At 42.5% G+C, this 18,413-nt stretch overlaps 1 protein-coding gene across 4 annotated transcripts in view; it reads right to left on the minus strand.

Moving 5' to 3' along the window:
• Nucleotides 1-60: 60 nt before the first annotated feature.
• The window catches only part of TTLL5 (tubulin tyrosine ligase like 5), a 113,417-nt gene continuing 95,064 nt past the window's right edge, over nucleotides 61-18,413 (minus strand). For 2 of the 4 annotated variants that reach the window (XM_081858648.1, XM_081858647.1), the window contains exons 33-36: nucleotides 14,012-14,232; nucleotides 5,689-5,774; nucleotides 4,452-4,577; nucleotides 61-652 (exon numbers count right to left, since the gene is read on the minus strand). In XM_081858648.1, coding sequence (XP_081714774.1) covers nucleotides 4,453-4,577; nucleotides 5,689-5,774; nucleotides 14,012-14,232 — 432 coding nt within the window. In that variant the 3' untranslated portion in view covers nucleotides 61-652; nucleotide 4,452. The remainder of the gene's footprint in view (nucleotides 653-4,451; nucleotides 4,578-5,688; nucleotides 5,775-14,011; nucleotides 14,233-18,413) is intronic. The other 2 variants (XM_081858649.1, XM_081858650.1) reach the window with 2 other exon arrangements.

An 18,413-nucleotide genomic window follows, 5' to 3' on the forward strand; every position in this document is an offset into this window, starting at 1 on the left:
AATTAAATGTCAACTAATTGGAAGGACTTTTACCCAGCATAATAAATGTAAATTTTAAGCTAAACAAACAAAATGAATGACTTTATTCATACTGAGCATTTCTATGGCTTTCTGTCAAAATTCAAGATAGCAGCCAGCAGAAGTGTCTATAGTCAAGTCAGCATTTCAGCTTGTCGTGCCACTGGTGGTGAAAGCTGCCCAGTACCTGATAGAGAACCTTGATTGTTCTCAAAGTGAGTCAAAATGACTGAGTGGATGGAGAAACCTGGGCCTCAGGATACATAATACAGACACCATTAAGAGCTCCTGTCCTATGTGAGTCATAAGCTTGACTAGTTGATGGAAGATGTGATATAGAATGCAAAGGAAGGCCTGAGGCTTAAGCAGCAAAAGCTCAGCGGAACTAGAAAGCCTCAAGTCAGGGCTCCAGCAGCTCTTCCAGAAACACTCTGCTGCTCTGCTCTCCTTTCAGTGGGGAAAATTCTGGAGTGTGCAACCAGGTCTTGCTGTCAATCTGGGTGTTGCCAGGAGTGTGGAATGATGAGCACTCATCCCTGCTTCATCTCTTCCTTGCATGCTGACGCACTGGATTGTTTGTCCACCCGTTATTGAGGATTAATCCTTCACTTCAGAAAGTAAGTGCAACCGGGAGCTGAAAGGGAGACAAAGGAAAGCTGGTTAATGGTTCCAGAGATATGTGCATGAGCCACAGGATACAGGAGTCTTCCTTGACACAAGTTACGAAACCAGACAGGATAATTCCAGATAGTGTTAGCTGCAGGCAGAGGAAATGCTGCTGTGGTGGTTCTGATCCCTGCTGTGTAGCAAGTATTACTAAAATCACTTGATTGCTCTGTGTAATCTACCTTGAGTAGCACTAAGAATTAGAGTAGCACTAATCTACCTTGAGTAGCACCTTGAGTAGCACTAAGAATATTAGCAGCATTTTACAAAGACGAATCTGTCTCCTTAAGTGTCAAGCATCACACAAACCCATGGAATTTGGAATGATATCTGGGCCAGAATTGAAGTCTTTGTGAGCAATGCCTGATCCAACAGAACAAGCATATTAGCTATTAAATATTAAAAGCTGGGTCACTGAACAGAAACTTTTGGTACAGTACCAAGTTAAGTGAATTCCCATGCTATCAACTCCACCTCTGTGTATGGCAAGCATTTATACTTTAACTTAAGGAATACTGCAAATGCCAGCACTCACAGAAAAATTATTGGCCTTATAACAGTAGCATTAGAGTTAGGATAAAACTTCTATTTCAACCCCACATTGCTTTAATACTAATATGCAAAAACATGTATATCTGTGACTAAAGTCTGCTATGGAAATAATTATTTTGTGACCATATTTTTTTCACTTTCTTTTTTTGCTTGAGTTAAACCCTGCTATATTGTAATAACTGTTTGAGCTAATGAATGAGTCTTTGCCTTTCCCCCGTCCTACTCAGTTCATAGGCTTTGAGGATTCTGGACATCCCAAGGCCACTTCACACATTACAAGTTTAGTTTGCAAGCTCCCAGCACACACGCCCCCATACCCACACACATTAAAATGCATCTTAATACACACAGATACTTAATCATTTCCAGATGCTCTATGCCTGATTCATGAGTAGCCAAAGATGTAACTTTTTGTTGGTTTGCCCTACATTGATATTTTGATCACAGGAGTGACCTTTTGGGAATATTGCCATGCATGAAAAATGTTTTGTGCATAACAGAACCACTATCTGAGCTTGATTAAGAAGGCTGATTTCAAACAGCTTAAGAAACCACTGGATGTGATCCTAAGGTCAGAAATACTCAAAGAGAAGGGAGTCCAAGATGGATGGGAATTTCTTAAAGGTGAAATATTGAAGGCCCAAATGCAGACAATTCTAACAAGAAAGAAAAGTGGGAGGCCTCTAAAGAAACCGCTGTGGCTGCTTAAGGAGCTTACAGATGAGCTAAGGTTTAAGAAGGGCATGTATTTTAAAAAATTGAAGAAAGGGGAAATCATACAATTTATTAAACATAAATGGCAATGATTTCTATCCAATGCTAGGGGATTCTTGGGCAAGGGGATTCTTGGCCCTCTTCGCCATGTTATCGTCTCTTGCACCCCTTCAAAAGTCTCCTCTGAGGGTCAGAGAACCCTCTGTGAAGGCTTGGAGGTTGTTGGAGGAGAGGCAAATAGCCCCAATCAAATAGTAAGTAATTTTTAAAAGCAAAAGCTTTTCAGAAGGTTCAGGGGAATGTACAAGGAAGGAGTGGGTCTAGAATTCCCTTGCTCAATATCACATATATAAGATCAAGATGAATTGTCACCCATGCAATAAACAAACACATCATCAAGAGAGATATGCAAATCTTCTCTCTCAAATGTGCCAGCTTATAATGGGATATGTTTTGTTGAAAAAATGGAGTGAATCATTAAAAACAAAGAACCTTATCTGCAGGCTGAAATGGTATAGTCCAAGATTATTCCATCTCAAATCACTCATCCTACTCTGCTCTAGGCTCAGGGAGCTGGTTTGACACACTACTTTTTCTCTCATTCCAGAGTTCCAAAAGTGTTTTCTACAGCAGAGAAATACTCTGTAGACTTGGATTATTTGGACTCTTTGTAGCATAAAACCAGCAGATAACAGGAAACATCTTCTTCCTCTTGTAAAACAAAGACAGAGTGGCTGACCCAAAGTACGAGGGGCAGGTCATTCTCATCAGCTGAGGATTAAAAGTATCTATTCGTTACTCATTAGAAGCAAGCACCAACCCTCAGATTTAGTGGGGAAGGTGGCTACATTGTTTGACATTATTCACCAGATGCTCTCTTGAGAAAGCAGCTTTCAACTTTGCCAGGATTCAATCAACTTCAACTGAAAATATGATCATTGAATAAACAGTTGCAATTGCGAATGACGGTTGGTTTTAGAACTGTAAATGCTTACTAAGGAAACCTAAGGATGGAATAACACGTTACATACAGTTCCACAGTTCATTTTTCACTGGGGTATTTGTGCGCTCGCTCTCTCTCTCTCTCTCTCTCTCTCTCTCTCTCTCTCTGCATTATGAAGTTGCTGAGGCTGCAATCTGAAGTGGAAAACTGGCAAAGGGCAGAGGGGCTTCTTAACCTTTTCACCTTCATGCTATTATTCCACTGAAACTCATCCTCCAGTTATTTTCCCCACAATTGGAAAGAAAAGTTGATGCACAAAAATTTGTTACAGAGCCAGTTCTGCAGCCTCCCACCTGAAATGTCATTGGAAGGGAGGTTTCAAACTCAAGACAACTTATGCTGTCAGTTATCGTAAGCAAGAGAGGCAGGAAGGTGAAAATGAGGAACGGAATTAGAAGGGATTACTATTGTGCAGGAAGGAATGCATCACTGCACAGAAATTGGAGGGATTCCTGTTTCCAGCTGCTCCTGCTGAAGGATTTAAAGATATAGCTGACAATGAGGAGCTTTCTGAAACTAAGAGCCAAGGCTCTCAGAGGCCAGAGTTTTCAACACAAAAAATGCATACTTAAGAGTGGCGATGTACAGAACTCTTCTGACTTTATAGAAGCCCTGGGAACCTAAACCTACAATATAGATGATGGAAAACCTGGATATAGTCAGGATTATAGATGCTGCCAAAATTCACTAGGCTCCACCCTGAAAATGAACTTCAGGGGCTCAGTAACATTTGCCTAAAAAGAATCAAAAGCACTCCATATTTTTCTCAAACTCAGATTAAAATCCGATTGGGAGAAGACTTCTCAGCTGACGCCTTGGAAAGCAGTCCCTGCTCACATAGAGAAGATTCTCTCCACTGCCTTCTAGGAAACTTCTTTATGAGGCTGCCCACCCTGCACAGGGGATCTTACTGTCCCAAGTGCCTCCCAGGGAGATGAGTTTTTGCCTCCCAATAGTACTTTGGGGACAGACTTGGAAAGCAAAACAAGTGCTCAAATTAAAATTTCCATTCATTTGAAGGGGGCTGCATTCTACAGAGACGTGCGCAGAAAATGGATTTAAAAGAAAGCAAAGCAGAGAAGAAACTAGTGAAGGTAACTGAACATTGCTGAAAGCCCTGCCTTAATCAATAAAGATATAATAGGCACAATTGTAGAATTCAAGGTATTGGCAAATTCTGAGTTATGGTTGAAAATGTGACTGTAACACAAGGGCAAAAACTTGCAAAAATAATAAGCATTCATGTACGTAAGCGGCAAAAATATGAGGGTCCAGCTGCTTAGCTCAAACAGCGAGAGCATATAGAATCCATTATTTATTTCTTAGAATATGCTGGCAAGTGACATATTACTATGAACAGACTTGCTACAGGTCTTTATTGTGTCTAGTCTTTTCCCTTTCACAAAAAGTCCCACCCTCACATGTTCTCGGGGGGATATGCCCCTTTTACTCTACTCAATTATGGAAGGAAAGGAGGCGCAGATGAAACTTCTGTTACCTTAAGCTGGCCCTCCCTCCACTGGCCTTTTCTTTCTCTGCCCTACAAGTGAATCAGTGGCTCTGGATCGGCTGGACAAAGGTCTAGTTCTGGCGAAAATAATGTGGGGGGAAGCTTCCAAAAGACCTGGAAAATGGGGAAAAAATGGCTTAGCGTGGGGCAGGTTCCTCTGCTTCTTTGTACTAAAACCTCTTTTCCACTTGGCTTAAAAGGTAAAGGTAAAGGGACCCCTGATTACGTCCAGTCATGACCGACTCTGGGGTTGCGGTGCTCATCTCGCTTTATTGGCCGAGGGAGCCGGCGTACAGCTTCCGGGTCATGTGGCAAGCATGACTATGCCGCTTCTGGCGAACCAGAGCAGCGCACGGAAATGCCGTTTACCTTCCCGCTGGAGTGGTACCTATTTATCTACTTGCACTTTGATGTGCTTTCGAACTGCTAGGTTGGCAGGAGCAGGGACTGAACAACGGGAGCTCACCCCGTTGCGGGGATTCAAACCGCTGATCAGCAAGCCCTAGGCTCAGTGGTTTAACCCACAGTGCCACCCGCGTCCCTCCACTTGGCTTATCGCCCACCAATTCCAGAAAGGACGACAATGATCTGGTGCGAAATCAAACTGCAACACCATGAGAAGCTGAGTTTGTACTCCATATAGTGAAGGGGATTTCAACGTACTCACCAACATGACAGAAAAAAGTAAGTTGGCTTGGAGATGTTCCATTTTGGTATTTGAGCTTTTCAGGGGTGGGAAACGTAGCTCTAGCACTAATATGGATTCAGGACAAGAAAACACTCCCCCCACTTTAGTTAAAAGTGGAAATGTTATCGAGTGCTTTCTTCATTCCTCAGTTAAAAATTCAGAAAAAGTTCCGCCCAACATGACGTATGCCTAGCACAAGCAAGGACCGCTCCTTTTCTGCAGCATGGAGTGGATAGGCCCTATTTTCTTAAAGACTGCCATAAAAAGTAGCTAAAAAATTGCATATATTTTTTGGCCTAAAAAGCTCAACAACTGTCCGGATTTTCACTGTTTGAAATATGGCAACCCTATTTTATGACATTTCATGTTAACTGAGGTCATGGCTGAAAACCTGATTCCTGTATTGCAGGGGGTCGACAAGATGACCCTTTGGGTCCCTTCCAACTCTACAATTCCATGATTCTTGTCAGGGCAGACAGGTTACAATGCAAATGGAAAACCAAAAAAAGGTTGGCTGCAAAGCCTTGCTTCTCTCACCTTTGGAGTTTGTGAGTGGCTCACAGGATTTAGCACTGTTAAGGCTATTCTGGAATCCATTCAGATGCCCTTCTGTGGAGGTTGCCCTGCTAGACAAAACACTGAATTAGAGGATAGCACAAATTCATGTATGAGAGGGAAAATACATCTCTAAAGGGTAAAGCCATTCTAGTATTCATTAACAGATGAACCAAAAGGTTTATTTCTTCGCATAATCAATGTGTAGTTGTCAGGAACATACAAATCAACCTCATGCCAGACTATTTTGACCTCAAATCAGACTATTGATTTGACCTCAAATCAGACTATTTTGTCCCATCTAGACCTATGCAGTCTATTTTATTTTAAATTAAGTCCCTAAAAAAAGCATTTCTAAGCTACTTAAATCTTTTAAAATTGGTATACTAAAATGACAAAAACATAGTAAAACATGGTTATAGAAGCAGATAAAAAGAAGAGCAGCTCCAGCCTTCCCCAACCTGGTGCTGTTCATATAAATGGGCCCCCCAACTTCCAGCGCCAGTGACCATGATCCATGGTCAGAGACGATGGGAGCTGGTGTCCAAAACATCTGGAGGAGTCTAGATTCAGAGATGGTTGGGCTACTCAAAATGGATTCAGTTCTCAAATAATTCATGCAGAATCCATAATCAATTTCCTATGAACAATTCAGATGTTCTTCCATGAAGTAGTGCTTCGGTTCCAGGAATGTTTCATTTTGCCAGGACTTGTGTTCAGTGAATATCAAAACAAACAAATCATTAAAAAAAATGAGGCAATGTGAAGGGTAACCCGGCTACTTAAAGATTTTCAATTAATGCTGTATGTACCAATTCAGTTATTGAATTCAGAAAGGAGCACATTTTCATTACAGCTCAAGTACATCTCAAGAAAACTGACAGCAAGGTGCCACATGCAATGCCTCTGTCAGGATTTCTCCATTTTGCTAGCTAGAAGCTGAAAATATGGGTCTTCCTCAGAACTTGAAGACCGTTCCCTGCTCAAGCAGCACCCATCATTTGCCTGACGATACATCTATAAACTTAACACACAATGGTGCAGAGATAGAAGTACACAGAGAGACAGAGTAAGTGAAGCAAGCAGCTTCCATTATGGTGGGTTGCACAGTGCTTTTCTTCCTTATTAATTAATTCATGGAAGCAAACAAAAACCAAAAAACCTGCATGCAGTAGACACGGAGAATAAAATATTCCAGCCTAAAAAAAACACAAAAAACTTTCAGTCTGACAAGTGGCAGAAATGAAAATATATATACAGTTATAAAACAGATTCAGCGTAGGGACAGAATGGAAGGGTCAAATTACTTTCAATGTATGAAAACTGTAAGATACTGGACTGTATCTTTGCTATTTTGCAGATGTAATGAGAACTTGATATATGCATATGTAATGTACTAGATTATGTATTTTACTTTTTTTTAAAAAAACGGCCCTACAAGAAGTTACAGACCCAGCTCAAAAGATCTACAAGTTCCATTATCAAATTCATATTCAGACATAACTTAGACGTAGGCTGGGTCATTTTCCATCCGAAAATTAAAATCTGAAGCAACCCCAAGGCATTTTGTCAGGTGAAAAGCACTGCATTTTTTCTCACTGCAGCATTTTGAATGAACACTGCTGCATTAAGAACTGCCTTCTTCTCCCATCTCTGAGCCCTACCCTCTACCTCTTTTTCAGCCTAATAAGTTGCTATATTTAAAATTACAATCTTTGCACAGATGACTCAGAAGTATTTCTCTATTTCTGACCTCTAAGCTTGGACTAATTTAATATCCCCATATTCCACATGCTTTTAGATGTTCTGCTGGCAGATAAACATATACTTTCCAATGGAGTTGCTGATCTTCCACTTGATCATAGGTCACTGCCTCCTCCTTTGTTTCCTGACGGCTGCATTTCCCCTTATTTCCAGATTTCTCTCTCTCTCTCTCTTTAGTACTCCTCTTCCTACCCATGGTTAGCCTTTTGCTGTTTCACTTTTCTTTATCTCCTTCCACACGTCGCTCACTTTCTCATTTGTCTAAATCAAAGTTCCTGTCCAAGTCCTATTCCAATGGCAGCTGATTCCAGGGGGTTGGAGAAGCAACACTAAAAGCTTGGTTTCTAGTAAAAATGAAGTGCACCTTTAGGGCATGCAGAACTCTCAGCAGTAACCAATCTGAGAAGCACACTTACCAGGCGACCCCTTAGCTAAACAGCTCCCAAATTGTTTAATGACACCAGTTTCACCCTAAATTCCATGACAGACTTGGCACTTCAGTAATTTGCAAGCACCTGGATCTCATCAAGAATTGATGTCTGGATTCCAGCAACTGTTTCCTAGAGATTTGCCCTCAAGTTCATCAAGGAGCCTAGACAGATGTTTATCAAATACCAGAGGTCCAAAAAAGCACCCATGGTTTCTAACAGCTGTTCAGCACCTGGGGCACATCAGGATGATAGAGCCTCTCTCTTGGTGAGATGGTTGCTCATACATTGAGCCTGCCTACTGATCTAGAGAGAGGCACCATCCTGACAAGGAACGAGCTCTGAGTTGCATCAACTCCTTTCCCTAGAAGCCTGAAGATGAATACAAATCCAGTGAGTTTGAATATTAGTGTCACAGGACTATCTGTAAATTTGTATTTTTCTCAACATAATGATAGAGTTATATTTCAATAAATAAACATTTATAACAATCCACCAAAGTTCCCAAACTTTTAATTCATAAGTTGCATGTCTTTATAATGTTTGGGAGTTTCCTATTTTTAAAAAAAGGCAATTTACTCTTACAAATTAGGAGGTGATATATATAGCAAGAGATGAGCCTTCTTTGTCTAGTTCTTATTACCTTCCTCAGTGGGAAAAATATGCATGTGGTTGATGGAATGGGGAAGAGTCCTAACTAGGAGGTTCTCAAGCTATTCAAATATTGTTGAATTAGAAATATTCATCTTTAGGATATCCATCACATATTCAGCAATTTTAAAAAAATTCTCTTTTCTTCTAAAGATCGTATGTGGTCCAGCTGAGACTGGAATAATGAGATGGTTCAGAGATGTAATACAGATTTTAGGTTTTCTTTATTGCTCAAAGACAGTTTCTCCAGAAACCTTTGAAAAGAGATTCAATGGTTGTATCATATTATATCTATGATGAAATGGCAAAAAGACAAGGCAATAGGCAGCAGATTTGAGATAAAGAAAAATATATATCCAACATTGCACATATTTACATGGGAATAAAGGTAAAGGTAAAGGGACCCCTGACCATTAGGTCCAGTTGTGGCCAACTCTGGGGTTGCAGCGCTCATCTCACTTTATTGGCCGAGGGAGCCAGCGTACAGCTTCTGGGTCATGTGGCCAGCATGACTAAGCCGCTTCTGGCGAACCAGAGCAGCGCATGGAAATGTTGTTTACCTTCCCGCCGGAGCAGTACCTATTTATCTATTTGCACTTCGTGCTTTCGAACTGCTAGGTTGGCAAGAGCAGGGACCAAACAATGGGAGCTCTCCCCGTCGTGGGGATTTCAACCACCAACCTTCTGAGCGGCAAGTTCTAGGCTCTGTGGTTTAACCCACAGCACCACCTGCGTCCCTTTACATGGGAATAGTCCTCCATTAAACACAAAGAATTATTTGCAAGTAAATGTGCCTAGAGGGGCATTGCAATTACCAAGACTAGAACACAACAAAGGTAAGCTTGTCCTCCAGAATACAGAATGGTATAACATGAACAGATCAAAGGAGTCATGTAGGCAAATATCTTGGTTCAACCTTTCCTTGAGAAGCTTCATGGAGACACATGCTCCACAACCTCCTGAGACAGCTTGTTCTGAACTGCATGTTCTCTTGCTTATCTCAATACCTAGCACTGGAACTTGCACAGAAGTTTAGCAGATTCTTCCCCCACACCAGAGGAAAAATACTACTAACGTAGATTAAAAGCTTGAAGTATGAGTTTGTTTAGAACTTAATCCCTTCCTGTTAAGGATGGGGTTTTTTTGGGGGGTGGGGTTTGACCAAACATAAAATCTCTTAGCATTTTCTCGCATGAGATGTAATGGAATTCTTGACAGTGGAGTTCAAAAGGCTGGAAATACCAACAAAGAACAAATGGTCTGTATTAAACGGCTGAAGAACAATGGAAAGCATAAGACTTGAAGCACCTAAGAAATAGTTTTCATTTGAATTGTTTTTTAGTAAAAGGGAATCTCTCTTGCATATAGAACATGGGCTGTGTTTTCCCCCCCTCTTGATTCTGTAAGAAAGACAAACTGGACAATAAAAAAGGACACACAGATCAGTGAAAGAGGTTTGGATGTGGTCAATCCCCCAGTTGTTCTGGAATATATTGGGAGCTCTCATTTCCGTGTAACTGAGAAAAGTCAGAATGTGATCCCACAAATTGCAAGAATAGACTTGGAGACTTATGCTAGAGTCTGAACAGCAACTCAGAAAGTATTTCCGGAATGGCTCCTTGCAGCCTTCAGTAATTGGACTACACTCTGAAATTGTGAAGGAATCTTTTACTTTTTTCACCCTTCTATGCATTTTCGATGCTGAGCTTTTTCCGGTTTTCCCACACTTATGCCTGTCACAGAGCAGAAACCACAAGAATGCAGTAAAGTCAAGTCTGTCCAAGGAGCTGCAATTCCATCTCACAAGGATAAACATTCTCCCTGCCAATACGTGAGTACAGCACACCGGCATCTTCAAATACACATCTTGCTGCTTGGCAGACAAACTCACTGAAAAGGCTTGTCACCTGAACTAACATGCATCACCCCCGGGAAGGGGAGAGTCAAACAAAAGCTATTATCAGCACAGGACTATCGAAACAGGTATGGCTATCTGTACTAGTTGAACTGACCAATTTACTTAAGACCTGGATCCCATTTTAAAACATGTCTGGAGGATTAGTCTCAAAAATATTTCAATTAGTAGTCCATCTTATCTCAGAGGCTCATGGTAGGTGAAAAGAAAGTTAATGTATAAAAATTGAAGGGGCAATCCTTCTAATGGAACAATAATCTAAAAACCTGTAACCAGAAAGAAAGGAACAATGACACTGGTCTGTGCAGTGCACTAATCTCAGAGTTGGATGGTCAGGGAAGGAATTTTGGGCTCTTGTTCGTACTCACAGTACGTTCGCACGTAGGAATCATTTGCAATGTTTGGCAGTGAACACAGTTCTCCATCTTACACTCTTCTATGAAACAGAAGAGGCAGTGGCCATACCTGTTCATTGTTGGGAATTCCCCCCTATTCTCTTGTATTTTTCCAACAACATCTGTGCTACATAGACACCTTGTTACAAGAGAAGCCATGCAGACATACACTTACATTGTGTGTGGTTGGGGTGGAGGCTTAGATACACCAGGCTACCAAATATTGGTATGTTTAAGTGCTAGAAGTTTCCAAACAACCATAACAGGCAGCAGGGATGGAGAAGGATTTTCTTTGGTCCACCATCAGATCAAACAAATTCAAAACTCTGTCTTTAAGAAGACCAGAATGTAGTTATTAAGTAGATGGTGTGTTGTGCCACTTTCTGCAATGCAGTTTAAGTTCAAAAAATGCTGATATACAAAGTGTATACAACTGTGCATTTTAGGGAAATTCATACAATTTAAAAACCACTGGAGAATGGTTATACTAAGGAGTTGGGCTCTTAATACAGATTTTGGCCTGGCTGATAGACATGTGAGACATTGCTGGTCAGGAAATGTTGGTGGTTCCTCCTTCTGGCTGTGTTTATGTGCTCCAGAGGAGGCACCATCCTAAGGATTAAAGAAGCCCTTTAACAGGATGGTCCTTCCATCCCTATGGGTCATTATTACTTCATAGGATGCTGCACACTGATGCATCCATCACTGCAGCTACACATATTTCACCTGATGTGAAGTCTGCCTAGTCCTATAGACTGGGGGAAGCGAAGCAAACATCACAATTTACAACAATAAAGATTTATAATGCAACTCAATATCTCCAAAGATAGATAATATAATTTACGAGGAGCTTGGAGAGGCTTCTGTATAATGAGAGACTGAGATTAATGAATTAATGAGATTGTTTAGTCTAGGAAAGAGACAAGCAAGAAGCAGCATGATGGAGCACAAAATAACAAAATGGTCAAGGAAAGATAAGTCAGACTCCAACTTAATGACCTCCATAAAAATAGAAAGATGACAAGTTTACAAGCAACAATGATTTCAATACCTCTCCAGAAACTATACTGAAACTAAAAACCGAGGACAATACAATATGAAATTGTTCTCACATTTAAAACATCAACAGTTAAGGTTTTTGTTAGGAGTCTACAGAAGTTACAAAAGCAGTCTATCACACTGCAGGAAATAAAACATATCACCAGTACAGGGAGATAAGAATACACTTCTATATGTATTTAAGATAATTTGTTTTTAAAGCTTTCTTTGTAGCATTAAATACAAGTAAGAGTGATACAGGATAATGGCTAAATTACACATTGTTTTTTCAAACACAAATAAAGATCAGAACAAGCATACATCACAATACAGAAATGCAAAGTTTTGTTGGCTCAAAATTAATGTATTAGAAATCCATGACAAAGAAAATGTACAGAAAGTGAAGTGTGCAATGAGGTCCTAGCAGGATGAATGCTAGAAGTGGGGAACTTTTGACAGCCTGCCATGTCTGTCCCACTGTGTCCTGCACACCTACTAATCATATGGAGATTGGAAATAAAGAGCAGGCAGGCAGATTTCTTATTTCCGATTTTAGCACTAAGCACCATAGAGCTAAAATTGCAGATAAGTGGTCTGACTGCTCTTTAATATTAAAAAAACAGAATTTCTGCCTATTCCCACTCCAACGTTGGAGTGGGGCTAGGAAGCAAGGCTGAGTTTTACTCTACCTCCAGACTTAGTACTGTGGTACATAGTGGTAACGCTGGAGGGGGTGGGGAATCCCTGTCTGCTCTTTAGTGATACTGTCTATAGCAGGGGTCGGCAAACTAAGGCCCAATTGCCCTCTGGACCCAGCCCATGGGCAGTCCTAGAATCGCCGCTTGGATCGCCGTGATCGTTCAGGCTGCGCCTTTTTTTTGCAATTTTGGGGGGGCACCTCCCCACACACACACCATGGCGGCGCCTCCTCCCTCCTCCTCCTGGCTTCTTCCCGCCCTGCGGAGAAAGGGAGCTTGCTTTAATTGGTGCCAGCCAATTCAAAGCCTCGCTGCCCGCGCGCTGAGGCGCAGCCCAGACTCGCCACCATCCCGCCGGCCTCTCCATCCATGGCTGCGCTGTGGGCATCTTGACGGGCGCATCGCGGGGCTTCGGCTGGAGCTTGGTGAGCCTGCTGGCCCAGTGCCTGGCACCTGGGAAAGCTGACCCAGAAAGGAGAGGGGCCACCACCACCGCCGACTCCGAAATGCAGGCAGAGCGGCAGAGGAGGTGGGAAAGCGGGGGGGGGGGGGAGAAGCCCCCCTCCACAGCATGCATATGTGCACGTGCGTGTGCGCAGTTCGGCCCACCACAAGGTCTGAGAGGCGGTGAACCAGCCCCCTCCTAAAAAGGTTTGCTGACCCCTGGTCTAAAGAGCAGGCAGAGGGATCTTGCTAGCCACCTCCACCCCCGGAGAGGAGGGCTGGAAATCGTGTGTGTACGTGGCCCTGTGTCCCTGCATGCCTGCTCTGTGTGTGCACTGTCTCTCTGCATTTTTGGTGCATGCAAATTTATTTTGTGCATGTTTGTTTTGTGATGTTGTGATTCCCAAAAGCTTGGTCAAGTGTGAATCAAGCCTTTGGGGTGAAATAGATTCCCCACCCTGGCTGTATGCCATAGCAAATCCTTTCTCAACTTTAGGTGCCCAGATGTTGTTGGACTACAGCTCCCATCATCCCTAGCTAGTAGGACCTGTGGGTCAGGGATGATGGGAGTTGTAGGCCAACAACCTGGGGACCCAAGGTTGAAAAAGGCTGCCGTAGTGTATAGCAGTGATGGCCAAACTTGGCCTTCCAGCTGTTTTGGGACAACAACTCCCATCATCCCTAGTTAACAGGACAAGTGGTCAGGGATGATAGGAACTGTAGTCCAAAAACAGCTGGAGGGCCAAGTTTGGCCATCACTGGTGTACAGCAATTCATCTTATTTAGGTTACTCTTTCCCCCACCTTCCTCAAACAAAAAAAAAAACACCACAGTTCTTAAAATTTATCTAATACAGTTACATCAAACAATCAGGACACCGCCCCCCACCAAGGAAAAGTTAGTCATTTACTGCCAATGTTTCTCCACCAACATCTTTCAATAGCGAGTTCTGTTTCAGGAACACAAACTTACTTGGAAATCCTCTGAGATGCCACCTTCCTAATAACTGCTTGTCTATGGCTGGCTGGGGGCTTAGGGATCAAGTTTGAAGATGCACTCTGGGATGGCATCACCTTGTTCAGGTTCGGTACCTTCTGGCTGCTAGAAATGGCACTTGATGTCCTGTGGGCACCAGAATTAGTTGATAGGGTCACAGAGCTGATGGTGGATGTTGGGAAGTTAGCAAACAGAGCCTAGCAAAAAAAGAAAGAAAGAAACGTAGATTTAATCTGCCTTCTATGACTAGGTAAGGAAGCAGATGTTATGTGTCCCGCCAGACCGTTTCTACTTGAAATTTACAATGCAATACTAACTTTACAAACACCTTGTTCTATAGTTCACCATGCAATGAAAAAGTAATTGAATTTATGCTCTTCTCCAATATTTAGAGCCTTAAGATTCCTGATGTTTGCGAGATTATGGCTCAGTGCTGTCTTTGCATCTTCTCTAATTGCATGCGGACAAAGAGTTCTATCACCCAGTGGGAAGAGTCAACAAAGCAGCTTCTAACAGCATGACTGTCAGAGGCTGAAGAAAGGTCAGGACTGTTTTCCTTGGGGGCAGCAGACATCCAAAAGGCTTTTGTTTCTCTGGTGTGCTGTAATCCTGGCTGTTCTACACTCTAGCCAGCATACAGAATGACCTGAGCTTCTGGATTCAGCTTCAAAGAAAGCTATCCCACTGTGAGCCCCCTTAGTGTATGTTAGGAAGCCAGGGGAAGCTACTCTACAAACAAGACAGCAGCAAGTGAAGTCAGAGGTTTGACCACACAGCAAAAGAAGCCAGAGCTGGGAAAATCTTGACGCAGATAAATGGGGAAGAAAAATGAGAAAGAAGCTTTCATCTGCCATGGATCAGGTGCAATGAGGGAAGGATGCAAGAGCAATTCAGGCATAAAAACAGTCAGATACGTACAGAACTATTAGTTTGCTGCCCATGTTTCTCCATCAACAGGGCCTGGGATAGCTGAGACAGTAGAGCACGAAACTCTTAATCTCAGGGTCGTGGGTTGAAGCCCCACATTGGGCAAAAGATTCCTGAATTGCAGAATGTTGGGCTACTTGATCCTCATGGCGCCTTCCAGCTCTACAAATTCTATTATTCTATGAGTTGTCCCAAGCAATATTTAATATGTCAGAGATCTGTAGCTTCTAAGGAGTGCCAAATGCAGTACAAACACAACCATTTTTTAAACTGACAAATCAGAGTCCTGCTCTAAGGCTAAAGTGATGCATTTAGTTTGCTTACTGCTCCTCTTGAACAATTTCATTGGAGGGGGGAGGGACACACCAGATTTTCTGCTGACACAATTAGTATTTCGTGGTCAGCAAACAGTAGTTTGCCAGCCCAGAAAATTGAAGAAAACAATCAACTAGCTGTTGAATAAAACAATCCAGAGGGAGCCAGATATTCTGCAGCATGGATTGTATCACATTTAATGTGAACTTTTCTAACAAGCATTAAGTTGTTATAGGGTTGGACTGGTATTGTTTTGATTTATGTTATTTCTCATGTGAAATATATTGGAAAATATTCTAGGCCTAACTACCCACACACACATAATGGCAGAGACTATAGAAACTGACAGCCAAATGGAATCTTCCCAAGAATTAATTTGTAAATGCCAATTGTTTATAAATTACCATATCTGAGCTTGGAGTGGTAAGTTCTATGTACATCAGGCTATAGAAAATACTGCCGTTTGAATTAATCTTCCCTGCTTCCAACCAATGGAGTGGAGTTAAAAATTCTTTCTACCACTATCAAATCTTAATGTAACCTGCCTTTCACTGTCCTCTCTTTTGAATCTTTGCCCTTCTCCCAACCCTTCTGCTTTCCCAGTGCTCCCGACAGAAATCAGTCAAATCTGTAATCCTTTTGCATTAGTCATTATAACTGCTTGAGAATTCTAGAAAAGAAAAAAAAATCTAAGCCAGCTGTCCACAAACTCTACACACATGGCCTTGGACCAATTGAAAATTGCTGCAGGTCTTAATGATTTTTCTGTCTGTTGTTTAGCGATTGTAATATCCTGCACTAAATGAATGTCACAGACCACTGGTTGTCTAAGTACCATACTTTGGAAATGATGATGGTGATGATGATGATGATGATGATGATGATGATGATAATAATAATAGTAATAATAATAATAATAATATTCTTTTGTACCCTGCTCATCAGACTGGGTTGCCCCAACCATACTGGGCTGCTCTAAGTTTACTTTAGACTGTTTTTCCTATTCTCTCTTCTAAGAAGGAGGATGTGGACCACATTTGCTACCCTGAACACTTTGGGGGAAGGGTGAGATAAAAATGTAATAGATCTACAAGTTTACTTTTGAACCGTGAGCCCACCCATGAGGTGGCATGAGGCAACTACCTTGGGTGGCAGAATCTACAGGGGCAGCAGATCCAGCCTCGGAGGAAAGCACTGCCCGCCTCCACCACCACCACCACCGTGCCAGCAGCAGCTGCTGCACGCTCCTCAGAGCCTGGATCTACCACCTCCTCTGCAGCCCCGCTGCCACATGAAGGTGAACCAATAGAACTGTGGCTGGCTCGTCTCCCAAGGTCATTCATAGATTCCCCACTTGGAATCTCAACGGGGTACTATTTGCCCTGGCCAGTGCTCCATTTGAGCTCATGGCTTCCTGTTCCCTTGCATGATGCTTGGGGTAAGCCCCCTGCTCCACCGCACTCCTGGGAAACAACTGTGCATTATTTGTTGAGGGCCGCCACTCTGACTGCCTGCAAGAGGGGTTCCCCTGTTTTGTATATCTGCAAGGTGACTACTTGGGCTTCACTGCACACTTTTGTAAAACACTAGAAAATAGAGACAATTTTTCTCAGTTGATGCAACATTTGACAGGAAAGTCCTCCAAGAGGGTTTTGCCATAGGAGGACCTTATAGAGGAAGCCCGCTTGGCTCAGGGGGTACTGGTCTCTTCTATCTGCCTTAGGAATAGGCTCCAGACCTATTCAGCAAAAAACAGAATTTCTGTTTGAAGGTGGGGTTGGAGCACATTGAACCCACCTCTCCTTCCTGTGTGGCTGCTCTCTGGATTAGGGTGTGCTAGTCACAGCTTTTGCCAGCATCCTACATACTGCACATAATGTTTAGAGTTCTTGTACTCTTTAATTCTGCAGTGGAATTCTGCTGTTCTTCCTGCGATTCTTCAGTTTTGTCCTTACGAGTGGTGTCTTCAGAAGGATCTAATCGGGGTTTTTTAGAGTGGGTTGAGGAATTCGCTTTTGCTCTGCCAGTTAGTATAGAGAGCGGGAGAAATGCCTTGAAGACCCTGCATGCCTAGTCCAGTAGGAGGACTCATACAGTGGTATCTCAGGTTAAGAACTTAATTCGTTCCGGAGGTCTATTCTTAACCTGAAACTGTTCTTAACCTGAAGCACCACTTTAGTTAATGGGGCCCCCTGCTACCGCTGCACGATTTCTCATCCTGAAGCAAAGTTCTTAACCTGATGTACTATTTCTGGGTTAGCAGAGTCTGTAACCTGAAGCATCTGTAACCCGAGGTACCACTGTACTTCCACTTTTCTTTTCATTTAGTAGGACTACCTCACTCTTCCCCTGAATGCCACCAGAACTCTGGCATTGATTGAAACAACACAGCCACAGATGCAATAGCAGCTATGTAAGAAGAGCCTGCTAGATCAGACCAATGGCCCCTCTAGTCCAGCATCCTGTTCTCAAAACCAGATGTTTGTGGGAAACCCACAAGCAGGCTTTGAACACAAGAGCACTCTTTCCTCCTGTGGTGTCCAGAAGTATTACTGCCTCCAACTGCAGAGGCAGAGCACAGCCCTCTTCTCCATGAGTTTGTCCAATCCTCTTTTAAAGTCATTCAGACTGGTGGCCATCACTGCCTCCTGTGGGAGCAAGTTCTATCGTTTAACGACACACTGCACGAAGAAGTATTTTTTTTAATCTGTCCTGAATCTTCAAGCATTCAGCTTCATTGGATGTCAGTGAGTTCTAGCATTATGAAAGTCTATTCGCTTTCTCAACGCCATGCACAATTTTACAGACTTCTATCATGTCACTTCTTAATTGCATTTTTCCTAATAGTCTCTCAAGGTGGACGTTGCTCCATCTAGTTCAGTACCATCTACACTGACTTGGAGTGAAAAGCACGTGCTCTGAAACTGAGTTACTGCTGTTCCCCTGCAACAGGAGCCATTCTGATGCAGAAATATCCTAAGTGCTCTAAGAACCAGAAGCAATTCTGTTGGCTGCAGAACACAGAGGAACTTTCCTCTGCAAAGGGCTCTTGCAGAACTCAGCAACAAAAGCAAGCTTTTACAATATAACCCAGACTCTCCCATTGCCAGATAACCCGCTGTTTTCCAATAGCCCT

Source organism: Podarcis erhardii, assembly GCF_964252035.2.
Source record: "Podarcis erhardii genome assembly, chromosome: 1".
NCBI lineage: Eukaryota > Metazoa > Chordata > Lepidosauria > Squamata > Lacertidae > Podarcis > Podarcis erhardii.